Source organism: Mauremys mutica, chromosome 19 (genome assembly GCF_020497125.1).
Source record: "Mauremys mutica isolate MM-2020 ecotype Southern chromosome 19, ASM2049712v1, whole genome shotgun sequence".
Classification (NCBI taxonomy): domain Eukaryota; kingdom Metazoa; phylum Chordata; order Testudines; family Geoemydidae; genus Mauremys; species Mauremys mutica.
In genome coordinates, this window is record NC_059090.1 from 21501112 (window position 1) to 21514132 (window position 13021).

General features: G+C 37.0%; 1 protein-coding gene across 4 annotated transcripts in view; it reads right to left on the reverse strand.

Annotated features, from left to right (window-relative positions):
- LOC123352989 overlaps positions 1 to 13021 on the reverse strand; it is an 86474-nt gene that overhangs the window by 37092 nt on the left and 36361 nt on the right. For all 4 annotated transcript variants that reach the window (XM_044993625.1, XM_044993623.1, XM_044993626.1 and 1 more), the window contains 5 exons: positions 11760 to 11861; positions 10333 to 10494; positions 7710 to 7803; positions 5149 to 5293; positions 1483 to 1687 (listed from right to left, as the gene is read on the reverse strand). In XM_044993625.1, coding sequence (XP_044849560.1) covers positions 1483 to 1687; positions 5149 to 5293; positions 7710 to 7803; positions 10333 to 10494; positions 11760 to 11861 — 708 coding nt within the window. The remainder of the gene's footprint in view (positions 1 to 1482; positions 1688 to 5148; positions 5294 to 7709; positions 7804 to 10332; positions 10495 to 11759; positions 11862 to 13021) is intronic.

Consider the following 13021-nt stretch of genomic DNA (forward strand, 5'->3'; position numbering starts at 1 on the left):
AAAGCCTAACTAACCAAACTTGCCTGATCATTTTTGGTTATTGTTCCTTTTCCTCCATTTTCAGCATATCCCTTAATTCTCTCCCTTTTCAGAAGCAAATCTGGATGTCCCTAACTAATATTTTTTATCACAGTTGCCATCCCTTTCCTGGTAAGTTACTCTGTATATAATTTACTTCTTGTGAGGAACAGTTCTACCTGACTTCTCAGTTTAGAACAGAACAAACTCTGATTTTCTGAAACACTTTTCATATCCAAGTTATCCCAAAATGCTCCGCAGAAATAATGAGTTAGATCATGGCAACATAAGGAGTGTGTAAAGCCAACCTGGCAGCCATTATGTGTTCCGAATAACTGACATATGGTCATGAACATTAGAATCAGCTTTAATGAGAGATATAATTGTTGATCAAGATACCAGGGTTATTTCCTATGCCTGAAAATTAAAAATTCATGAGATCTTTAACTTGCATCTGAACAGCCACCATAAACAGGCACTAAGAATCTTAGTTTAATATCCTGTTAAACTTCCACTTTCAACATCTTTAGATTGTTACTTAGCTTTTAAAAGTCTCAAAATGTCCATCAGCTCTGGTGATCCCTATCCTAACTTTCCATATTTCTAACAAGTCACTTTAATGACTCCTTTTTTTATTGATTAAAACGAGCCCAACTCCCTTTACCCTTCCACCTAATTGCAAGACTTGGTATCATATTTCTTACCCTTTGCCGCATCCTTTCCAAATTAACAACGGTGGTTCTATGCCTTCTCTTACACAGGTTTTCCAGATGGAAATATAAGAAGTGCCTAAAGCTGCAGCAGTAGTGTCTTTTGTTTTGTGTTCTGTCCATCTGCTAATACAGAGCCAAATACTGACATCTCTTTTCTAAGTCCCCTCAAGTCAATGGAACTACTTGTGTGATTAAGGTGAGCTGGATTTATCCAATAACCTAGCATATTTTTTGCCTTTTTTTACTGCTGTTGTGCACTGCTCTGATAGTTTTGACTATTTTTCTCACAACACAGTCCAAATCCTTCTCCTGATCAGTAAACTGGAAGGCTTATTCCCTTGAACATAATTACCTGGTCTAGTTCCTTGTTTATTTGTCTAAATTAAATTATAGTTGCCATATGCTGGCCCAATCATCTAAATGATCCATTCTTTTGAATCCAGTTGCAAAGTATAGACTAGAAGTATTTATATAAACAGTGGTTTAATTGCATTTCAGTTTTAAATATTTGTCTGTACTAATTTTCTATGCTTTCTAAAAAAAAAAGGTTGGCGTTACTTTATTCTCAGGCTTCTGCTAGCAGTGATCCTCACAGTCCCTAGGAGGTGCGTTTCAACAGTTTGCATGTGCTATAAAACAAAGTTCTGTGCTCTATATTTGAGAAGACACAAACATCAGAAAGTGTGATGAGGAGCAAAAGAAATGACAGAGGAAAGAAAGAGGGCTAGGTAATAATACTTGCTTAATATACCTATTATAACAAGGTCTCCAGAATCTACATCCACTGTATAAACTTGAAGAAGAACACATGTATTGATATCCATTACTTTTGGATCATCTCCATTTGAGACCATTCGGTACTGGAATTCTGGATTTCGAGATGAACTATTAAGAAGTGGAAATGCCATAATATCAAGCAAGCTATTCAGCCCTGAATTCTTGATTTGCCCTGTTACCTAGGAGGAAAAAGTAAATGTTCAATGTGCTTTATTAATTATTATCATTACTTAATTTTGTTTTATGTATTTTGGACATAGAAAATTAATTTGGAAATATTGTAGAATACTAAAACCAAACCTAAAGAAACGTCTAAACAACCTTTTTGGAAACCTACATTGTAGGTCTTTGGCCCTAATTTTTAAATCACAAAGCCAAATTCTTTCTTATTAGGGCTGTTGAGCGATTCAAAAAATTAATTGTATTGCTAAACAATAATAGAATAGCATTTATTTAAACATTTGTGGGTGTTTTCCACATTTTCAAATATATTAACTTCAATTACAACACAGAATACAAAGTGTACAGTGCTCAGTTTATATTTATTTTTATTACAAATATTTGCACTGTAAAAAACAAAAGGAATACTATTTTTCAGTTCCCTTATTGCAAGTAGTGCAAACTGTAGTGCAATCTCTTTATCATGAAAGTTTAATTTACAAATGTAGAATTATGTAAAAAAAACCCTGCATTCAAAAATAAAACAAAGTTCACTCACTCCTACTTCAGACAATTGGTCAGGCAAATTTGGTTACAATTTGCAGGAGATAATGCTGCCTGCTTCTTGTTTACAATATCACCTGAAAGTGAGACCAGAGGGTTCACATGGCACTGTTGTAGCCAGTGTCACAAGATATTTACGTGCCAAATGCCCTAAAGATTCATATGTCCCGTCATACTTCAACCACCGCTGCAGAGGACATGCGTCCATGCTGATGACGGGTTCTGCTCAATAACGATCCAAAGCAGTGCAGACCGACGCATGTTCATTTTCATCATTTGAGTTAGATGCCACCAGCAGAAGATTGATTTTCTTTTTTGGTGGTTCGGGTTCTGCAGTTTCCGCCTAAGAGTGTTGCTCTTCTAAGACTTCTGAAAGCAGTCTTCATCCCTCTCAGATTTTGGAAGGCACTTCAGATTCTTAAACCTTGGGTCGAGTGCTGTAGCTATCTTTAGAAATTTCACATTGGTACCTTCTTTGCATTTTGTCAAATCTGCAGTGAAAGGATTCTTAAAACGAACATGCTATAACATGAAATATAAGGCAGAATGCTGGTAAAACAGTAAGAGACATGCAATTCTCCCCCAAGGAGTTCAGTCACAAATTTAATTAACGCATTATTTTTTAACGAGCGTCATCAGCATGGAAGCATGTCCTCTGGAATGGTGGCTGAAGCATGAAGATGCACATGAATCTTTAGCGCATCTGGCACGTAAATATCTTGCAACACCATCTAAAACAGTGCCACACAAACACCTGTTCTCACTTTCAGGTGACATTGTAATTAAGAAGAGGGTAGCATTATGTCCCGTAAATGTAAACAAACTTGTTTCTCTTAGCAATTGCCTGAAGAAGAAGTAGGACTGAGTGGACTTGTAGGCTCTAAAGTTTTAATTGTTTTGTTTTTGAGTGCAGTTATGTAACAACAGAAAAATCTACATTTGTAAGTTGCACTTTCATGATAAAGAGATCACACTACAGTACTTGCATGAGGTGAACTGAAAAATAATATTTCTTTTATTTATCATGTTTATAGTGCAAATATCTGTAATAAAAATAATATAAAGTGAGCAATGTACACTTTGTATTTTGCGTTGTAATTGAAATAGATATATTTGAAAATGTAGAAAAACATCCAAAAATATTTAATACATTTAAATTGGTATTCTATTGTTTAACAGTGCGATTAAAACTACGATTAATCACGATTAAATTTTTTGAGTTAATCACGAGTTAACTGTGTGATTAATTGACAGCCCTATTCCTTATATAAGTTTGCAACTTCCATTTACTTGAACAGGCATTTTATGCAAATCTGAGGGCAGATTTTGACTTTGAAACCCTTATTTCAGAAAAAACCTATTCACTGCAATTCTCGGGAGTAATTAACATAATGCTGTACAATACATGAGCCCGAAGAGTGTGACATGTTGAAGGTGTGGTCAAGACCAAAAAAAGGCAGAGAATAAAGTAAAAGGGACCGATCTGATGTAAGTGAGCAAGTCACATCATTTCAAGAGCCCAGAACCTAATAAAGTTTAAAACAAGAGAAGTTCAAGGATTATGCAAGCATTACTACAAAACAGACAACCCAACCTCTCTCTGGCCTTGGCATTTTTCTCTAGGATATGTCCTTGAAAGATTTCTTCACTGTATTATGCACAGTCTTTCCATCAACATCAGCCATATGTTTATTTGTGTTTTGCTTACTTTTTAAAATAGCTCAGACATATGTATTAAGGCCATGTTTCATGTTTGTCTCAGAACACAAATAGGGCTGAATGAACAGAGAAGTCAATTTTTATTCAGTCCTGAAAATGACTTGGATCGGAACAGAATACTTTCTGCCTGGGGGACAACTATGTGATGACTGATTTGGCAGCCCTAATAAGCCTGGTACAGAAAGCCTTTGAGGTCTGGAATCAAATTCTTTTTAACCTCACCAGTAATAAAAAAAAATAAATTTTAGAGGACTTATGAATCACGTCTGCCTAGATTTCCTAGTTAGATCCCATCAGATCCCATAGTGTCCATCCAACTAGTCTGGTGACTGCTTGAAAGGAGTTTACAACAACTCAGACAAGGCATTGACTGAAACCTAATGCAAACACGTGTTGTATACGCAACTAAAAGATAATGAATAGAGATACGTTATTGTGCCAAGATCTTACTGAGGTTTTTAACTAATTAACATAACTACCTCAATTGTAAGGCAAGATATTGTTCTTTCTGGGGACAATATATACTACACAGATTATCGGACTTTTCACCAATTTTATTACAAATTTCCAAATTTGGGGCCCAATCCCGTGAAACTATTCTCACATGAACAGTCCTTACTTCAGGAGTGCTGCTAATAAAGTCAATGTAACAAAGCATGAGTAACAACAGCCAGTAGCAGCAGCAATGGGACAAGGAGAGGCACACACAGGGTCCTTTGACTCTGTTGTACAGAGGCCCTATGTTCTATGTAATCCAATTTAAGAAAAGTCAGACTCACCCCATTATATAAATTGTTTATAAAAATAAGGAAAGTTGGAGACAGAAATATTGGTACAAACTGGATTGTTTAAGTTACAAGTACTATGATAAGAAGTCTTTAAGACTCCTGGTAAAGTCATTGGTTCACATAAAAAGCTGAAAGATTCTAGAGAATGGTAGGAAATGTTTATAGTTTAAATCACCAAAATGTGTTTCGATTGGTTAATTGTACTGGGATGAGGTTGCCATCACTTGTTGTATATTGTTTATTCAGGGGTCACTGGAAGAGACAGTGGGAATGCCAAAAAGCTGGACTGGAAGAAGCAAACTTCATCATCATAGCTGCCGCTGCCCCTATTGTCTCCTGGGGCCTTATTAAATATTATGAATATCGATACATCAATTAAAACGTGAAATCACAGTAGTACCAAAGCTTACCTTTGTTATTGTTGCATTATCAGGGATATAATGGAGTGCATCTATATATAGATCAAATGGACAGTTTAATGATGTAGGACTTGGTAATATGGTAGAGGAATTATATGGAATCCAAGGTACATATAAAAAGTCAGACTCTTGAAGCCTGACAAATATGAACAAACAGAAGACTTTATACTAGACAATTATTAACAATAAAATGTTATATATTCTTAAGGTAAATTATCAACTAAAAGGTATTATATTTCTATTACTTTTTTGTTAGGTAGTTACAAACATCTGTAAAACCAAGAATTTAAAGAATACCTAAAATATTATTAGCAAGCAGTTCATGATATCAACTTGTCAACAACTGTAAATTAAAGACATATGGGGACATTTTCAAAAGCTTCCCAGGTACTTAGGAGCACAAATCCCATTGACTTCCACTTTTGAAATTTTTCTCCATTAGAGCAAAGCATTTCCAAGTCTGTAAAATGCACATTTGTGGGTGAACAACTTTTTCCACACATTAACTGCAATGTTCTTCACAACTTATAAGAACATTTGGACTTTTTCAAAAATGTCATTTATCAGAAATAGGTTCTAGTTGGCTGAGTATAGGGTAGAAGTCAAATGGAATCTAGCATATCCTTAAAGTTAAAGGTATGCTATTTTCTATGTTGAATTGGTGACTGATTAACTTTAATTTTCTTAAATGTAAATGGGACTTGAAGGTGTTCAACACCTTGCAGGATCAAGCTCTTCAGGGGCTGATTTCACATCATAAGTGATAAAAGCACACAGTTTAATCAATTAATGAGCATTAGGAAAGCTCCAAAGTGATTTCTGTCATGATCCATTTTGATCCTGATGTAAAGCTCACAGAATTCAGTGATAGTCTTTCCATTAATGTCAATAAGATTTATATCAACAGTCCTGGGTCTCACTTCAGGTTTATGACTTATGCTCCTAAAAGCCTATGATTCAGGGTTTCAGCCGACCACAGGGGCCAGGAAGGGATTCCCCCAAAATGTATTCTGGGTTGTTTTTTCCTGTCTTCTTCCTCTGAAGCATCAGAGATGGCCATGGCTGGAGATGGGACTTTGGACGGGGAGGGCCAGGGCTCTGAGGTGGTACTAAGCATTCTCTCTCTCAGGTGCTTGGCTGGCTGATTGTTGCTCACATGCTCAGGGTCTAACTGACTGCCTTATGTTGGGTCAGGAAGGAATTTTCCCCCAGCTCAGGATTGGCACAGTCTAAGGGTTTTCCCCCTCCCTCTGCGTGTAGGGGTACGGGTCACTTGTTAGGATTATCTGAGTATATCTCAATCAATCATTTCCCTGCCCTTGCAAAGGCCTCATCATTGGTCTTCTCATTCCCTCCACTCTTTGCCTGTGGCACATAATAGTTTATTCTGCTGTGGGCGCTAATACTTTGGTTTAATTTGGGTTGTTGATTTAACATGTGGTGGTGTTGTCCTGTGGGATACAGGAGGTCAGACTAGATGACTGTTAGTTCCTTCTGGCCTTAAACTCTATGACTCTGAGATCTGGCATTTAAACTGGGCAAAAAATCCACACACCCCCCAACACCTTTTTAACATAACACATAAAACCATCTTCAGGAACTTCTTGATATATTCTGAACCCTCTGCTCCCTTCCCCCCAAAATACTGAAACTGGGGAGGAAGCTTCAATACTGTTTCGTGTTGACTGAATTATGATAACAGAATGTCAAGACCCTGATTCAGATTCTTGGGTGGTTTTCTGCACTATTTTATTGAAATGGTCTATTTCTTCGTGTATTATATTATTTTTATGTTACTAATTTTATAATTTACAGAACCTTTCTCCAATATATTTTTTTCTTGTAACTATCTAAAAAGCACATATACAACACAGCCAGCTCTCTGGTGACTAATTTTTTTGGTCAGTTATCTCTTTCATTTGGCCAGTTTATTTGCAGATTTATGATCCATTGACTTTCACAGTTTGAAAATTAATACTAAATCAATACATTGTATACATTTATTATAGTTTTACTGTAAATTATTTTGCAATACATTGTTTGGCAGAGGTTGTGCAAAACTGTATTGTATATAAATGAAAACATTAACCAAGCTGAAGGCATAAAATCAGTTAAACACTCTAATACTGCAGCTTTAGAGTGAGGAAGTGTGTAGCATTTTTATGTAGCATATGGGCAAACTGCAGCATGGGAGTGTGAACATTAATTCTGCAGCTGTACTAAATCTACTGTGTCAGCTTCTGTCTACAAGCAAACCAGATTTACAGAAGTAAATTTTTACTGCAGCGCTGAATGCTGAAAATGGATAACTTGGTAAAGTTCAAAAGAGAGAGACTTATTTTAAAAGGAATAGACAAGGATTAGATGTATCTGCAGAATAATCATAGGCAAATAATTCTAAATGTAGAAAATTATTTGAACTATTTAATGTTCTTCCCAAATTTTTAACTTTAACCAATTATTGCAATCATAGTTCAGCACAATGTCAATTATGCAACAATAAATATATCTGGATACAAACAATGAATGTTGATCATAATTTCAGTGTTTACCTTTTTCTTCTCATTTGGTTGTTTCTCTGTCTATTTCTTTCCTTGGATGTATCACAAACAGTTAACTGGATATTTGAATGACCCTGGGCCAAGTCTGTAGATATAATTGATTTGTCTATTGTTTTTATATTTTCCAGTACATTTAAAAAATAGCACACTGTATACCCACACCGAAAGAAATATACTCAGAAGGTCAAATGCTGTTAAACTGTTATATCACTTAGGCAAATTTAATATAATAGCACATTGAAAAATCAATTTAGAAAATTAAACAAAACCCCCCACTCTACAGTGTTGAACTGGCTCCCTTTGCGCTGGCTCCCTTGAAGGCTGCACAGAATCACTCTGCAGGCCCTCTGTGTCAAGAACCACAAAGAGGCGTTATTAGGTCTGACCTGGGGTTCGTGGTCTGGACAACAAGTATATTATCATCTAGACCCTGACCTGGCAATGGCCTTCATATCAGCTCCAGTGCAGACTATCCCTGATCTTAGTTCAGGCTGTATGACGGGGCTAGCCTTGGTCAAAATACAGAAAATGTCAGTGCTGCTTTGGCACTATATATCTATATATATATGGCTGTTTTGGAGATCCATTATAGTTGTTTCAATAAGGGCTTTGGAGCTGTGCTCCAGCTTCACTCCAGCGCCAGGCAAAAACCTGCAACTCGACTGCTCCGGAGCTGCTCCGCGCTTCAGCTCCGGGCTCCGCTCCAAAGCCCTGGTTTCAATACACCAGCCAGAATATGACCCATTGATTTTTAAATTCAATACAAAACAAAAATGGAAATAATTATTTTGGTACTTTGCCTATATCTTTCCTCATTTCTTGTTCTGTTGCTCTTTCCTTCTTTCTATTGGTTTCTCCTTTCAGTCTACATTTCTTGTGGCTATTCTGTTCCCTGACATCTATTGTACAACTTCCTGGTTCCAGAATCTTCTGTTGTTCTGCCTGTCCCCAAATCCCAGTGTCATCTGTGGTCAGTCCTCAAACCTAGTTGCCACACTTGACACTTCCATTTGCTCCGTCCTCACCTCCAGCAACCCACCATCAAAGCTGCAACTGAAATTAATTTTTAATTTAATATTTTACAAGCTGTGGTATGGTTTACTCAGTACAGAGGCCAAAGGCAGGAATTACAAAACAGTAGTTGTTACTTATGTCTTATACAGTGTCCAGAAGTGCCTGTTTTTAATCCAGGCTTTGCTACTTCCCTGATGTGCGGTCTTGACTGAGCCTCTTAGGCCAAACTTTAAAAAATTGAGTGCTTATATCCATATTTATACACCGTAAAAGACCTGATTTTCCAGAGGCGTTCAGGTGTCCCAAATTAAGGTAATAGGTGATACGATGCACTCAGCACCCCTCAAAGGCAGACCTCTTATTTAGCTACCTGTATGTGGGTTTAGTTCAGGCAACCAAGACTTACAATTTTAACTTTAACATCTATGTCTCATATGCCACATCTGTAAAATGAGAATATAAATATTGTTATGCTGGAGGCATAAAGCTGAGAAAGTAGCAAGCAGAACAAGGAGACAGAAAGAGAGGCACTTGTAGTGTGGTCCTGAGGAAAAGCCGAGAGAGAGCTTTTTGGGCAGACACTGGTGGAAAGGCAGGCTTGAAACTGTGAGCAAGGAAACTGTCCCCTCTTGTTTGATACTACTGCAAATGACCTTTTGAGACATGTACAGAGAAAAAGGACTTTGTATAATTCTTTGTAAATAAACAGGATCAAATATCTTAGGAGAGGTAACAACAACATTTACTTACCTATCTCCTACAGGGCTGTGCAAATTAAATAGTTAATATATATTTAGTGCTTTGAAGAATGTAAGTTCTATTATTAATACTATTAAAAGATTTACAGCTGTGCATAGACTGTATTTTATGTTGGAGCTGCTCTGCCTTTCAAATTCCAATATTATAAAAAATTAAACTAGGAGGTTCTAAGGGTCCAACCCTTTGATGTACCAAGAACCCTGAACTTCCACTCAAATCAATGGTAGTAAAGGATGCTTAGCACCATACACAATTCAAGCCCCTAAAAAGGAATGTTATTTGAAGGTTACATTGGCTATTGAGCCAAAAACCTGGATATGAAAAAGCATTGTATTCATACTTTAAAAAATAATTTATTTGACTGAGAAAACATTTGCCACTCTTCCTGGTTTGCTACAGAATGTGGTCAAGGTCAGTGTAGCCTTTAACTTAAATTCATGGTTACAGCAAAATAAGAATTCCACATGTTGCCTCAAAAAAAACCCAAGAGTCTGACTCTCTGTCCACTGCCTAGCATCTGTGTAATCATTTACATCTGTGCAAAGTGAGTGCAGGATAATAAAATGCTTCCAAGTCAGAAATGTCCACTTAGACTGGTGGTAGCATTTTATACTTACTTTGCATAGGTGTGAATGGCTACACAAGATGCAAGACAGTTAAGTATCAGACCCACCATTTTCTCAGTGTTCCGTTACTTAATAATCACTACAAAAAATAACTAAAGGAACTCTTATTGAGAAGTTGACAAGATTTTAGACTGCTGATAACATTTGATACATTATTCAAGAGTGTATATTTTTCTCATCTATAGTACTGTGATCACTTTAATTTTTCAAATTACCTTTTGAGACATGCTTCAAAGTATAACCCATAATGTTATAAGGAAGTTTCCCAGGATGCAGTGGAACAAGTGTAGAAAACTCTTTAGGTGTCCAGATAGCTCTAATATTTGTACTTTCTTGCTGAAATACATCCACCATTTGCCATCCGAGAGTCAGTGAGTCTACAAAATATAACATACACACACAAAAGGGCTTATTACTCATAACTATTCAAATCTTGTACAGTGCATTGGTCAGGTATATTAAAATTGCTTCTAAGTTTCATCTTTATAGCATCTTTTTAAGAAGTGTTACATATAGAACCCAAGATGGATTCTAATATACTACTCAGTGTAAGGGTTTTACTTCACAAGTAGTCCTATTGACTTCAGTTGGACTACATGTGGAGTAATATATTAGTTGATGTGTGTAAGGGTGACAGAATCTGGCCCTACGTTAATAGTCACCTCGATATTAAGATAATAGACACCTTCGATAGATGACGCCAAGTAACAAGCTGAAATGAATTCAGTGGCCTTATCCTGGTTTCCATTTATTTGTACACATAGAAAAATAACTACACAATTTGGTATAATTCAGTATGGAGAAATATGTTGAATAACTGTCTACACATGCATGTCTCAGCAAAATGCTATTAGTGTTCAATCCTGCAAGATTCTGAGCCTTTCCGGCAAGCTGCTGAAGACCCTAAACTCTCACTGAAGTCATTGGGAATGAGGATGATCAGAAACATGGCAACTGGTGCTCTGCGCCTTGCAGAATGGAGCCCTAATCCTTCACTTTCCACAATAAATTTCTTATAAGTTCCTTGTGGAACTTTTTAACCTATCTTTAGCAGCAGTATAATACTTACCTCAAAAATGTTAGAAAACACAGACTTGCTGCTGTTCCCATTAGAGTCAGTGGAAGTTTTGCCACTGACTTCAATGGGAGCAGGAGTCAGCATATTATAGATACAGGTTATACATTTTAGTAGAGTTCTGGAATGCACCACCAGGATCCCAGGAACAATACAAAACATTTGTACAATACAATACAATACAGCTCATCTAGGGCTTCTCCATTTAGAAAACTGATAAGTAGAGAGTTAAACACGGAAAATAAGTAAAGGACTTTCCTTAACTAAGCCAATATCCTTGTTTTTACACAAGTTAGGCAAAAAAAAAGCCTTGATCCTGTAAACTTACATGAGTAACGTTATACATAAATAAACCCATTGCCTCCAATAGGACTACTCACTTGAGTAAAATTACTCAGATACTTAGTCATTAGTGTTTGCAGGAATAACATTAGAAAATGGGCTGCACTGCTGAACATGCAGTAAATTCCTTGGGGAACTTGCTGCTCAATACATTTTACATGCATCACTTATTATTTCTGTCTTTAATATACAGTTTTGATAAAATATGAAGGAAAAATTACATACCTTTGCCGTTAGACTTGTAAACTACTTTTAATACAATATAGGGTTTAGCTTCTGCAATATTTATAAACTCAGATGGATCCAGAGAATCAAAGGCAAATGTTTCTTAACATAAACAAAGTTAAACATTATTAAACATTATTTATTTCACTGATCATTATACTAAAGTAGTCAAGAAAATTCAAGCTTGAGCTTCCCACTAATACCGCTGAAACCCTTTCTGACAATCTTTGTCCAATCCCTTCACTCTGTTTCCACAAAAGCCACTTTCTAGATGTAAAAAGCAACAAAGAGTCCTATGGCACCTTATAGACTAACAGACGTATTGGAGCATAAGCTTTCGTGGGTGAATACCCACTTCATCAGATGCATGTGGTGGAAATTCCCAGAGGCAGGTATAAATATGCAGGCAAGAATCAGTCTAGAGATAACAAGGTTAGTTCAATCAGGGAGGATGAGGCTCTCTTCTAGCAGTTGAGGTGTGAACACCAAGGGAGGAGAAACTGCTTTTGTAGCTGGCTAGCCATTCAGTCTTTGTTTAATCCTGAGCTGATGGTGTCAAATTTGCAAATGAACTGAAGCTCAGCAGTTTCTCTTTGGAGTCTGGTGCTGAAGTTTTTTTGCTGCAGGATGGCTACCTTTAAATCTGCTATTGTGTGGCCAGAGAGGTTGAAGTGTTCTCCTACAGGTTTTTGTATATTGCCATTCCTAATATCTGACTTGTGTCCATTTATCCTTTTACGTAGGGATTGTCCAGTTTGGCCAATGTACATAGCAGAGGGGCATTGCTGGCACATGATGGCATATATTACATTGGTGGACGTGCAGGTGAATGAACCGGTGATGCTGTGGCTGATCTGGTTAGGTTCTGTGATGGTGTCGCTGGTGTAAATATGTGGGTAGAGTTGGCATCGAGGGTTGTTGCATGGATTGGTTCCTGAGTTGGAGTTACTATGGTGCGGTGTGTGGTTGCTGGTGAGAATATGCTTCAGGTTGGCGGGTTATCTGTGAGCGAGGACTGGCCTGCCCCCCAAGGCCTTTGAAAGTGGGGGATTGTTGTCCAGGATGGGTTGTAGATCACTGATGATGCATTGGAGAGATTTTAGCTGAGGACTGTAGGTGATAGCCAGTGGAATTCTGTTGGTTTCTTTCTTAACAAGAAAGTCCTCAGCTAAAACCTTTCCAATGCATCATCAGTGATCTATATAATGTAATATATGCCATCATGTGCCAGCAATACCTCTCTGCTATGTACATTGGCCAAA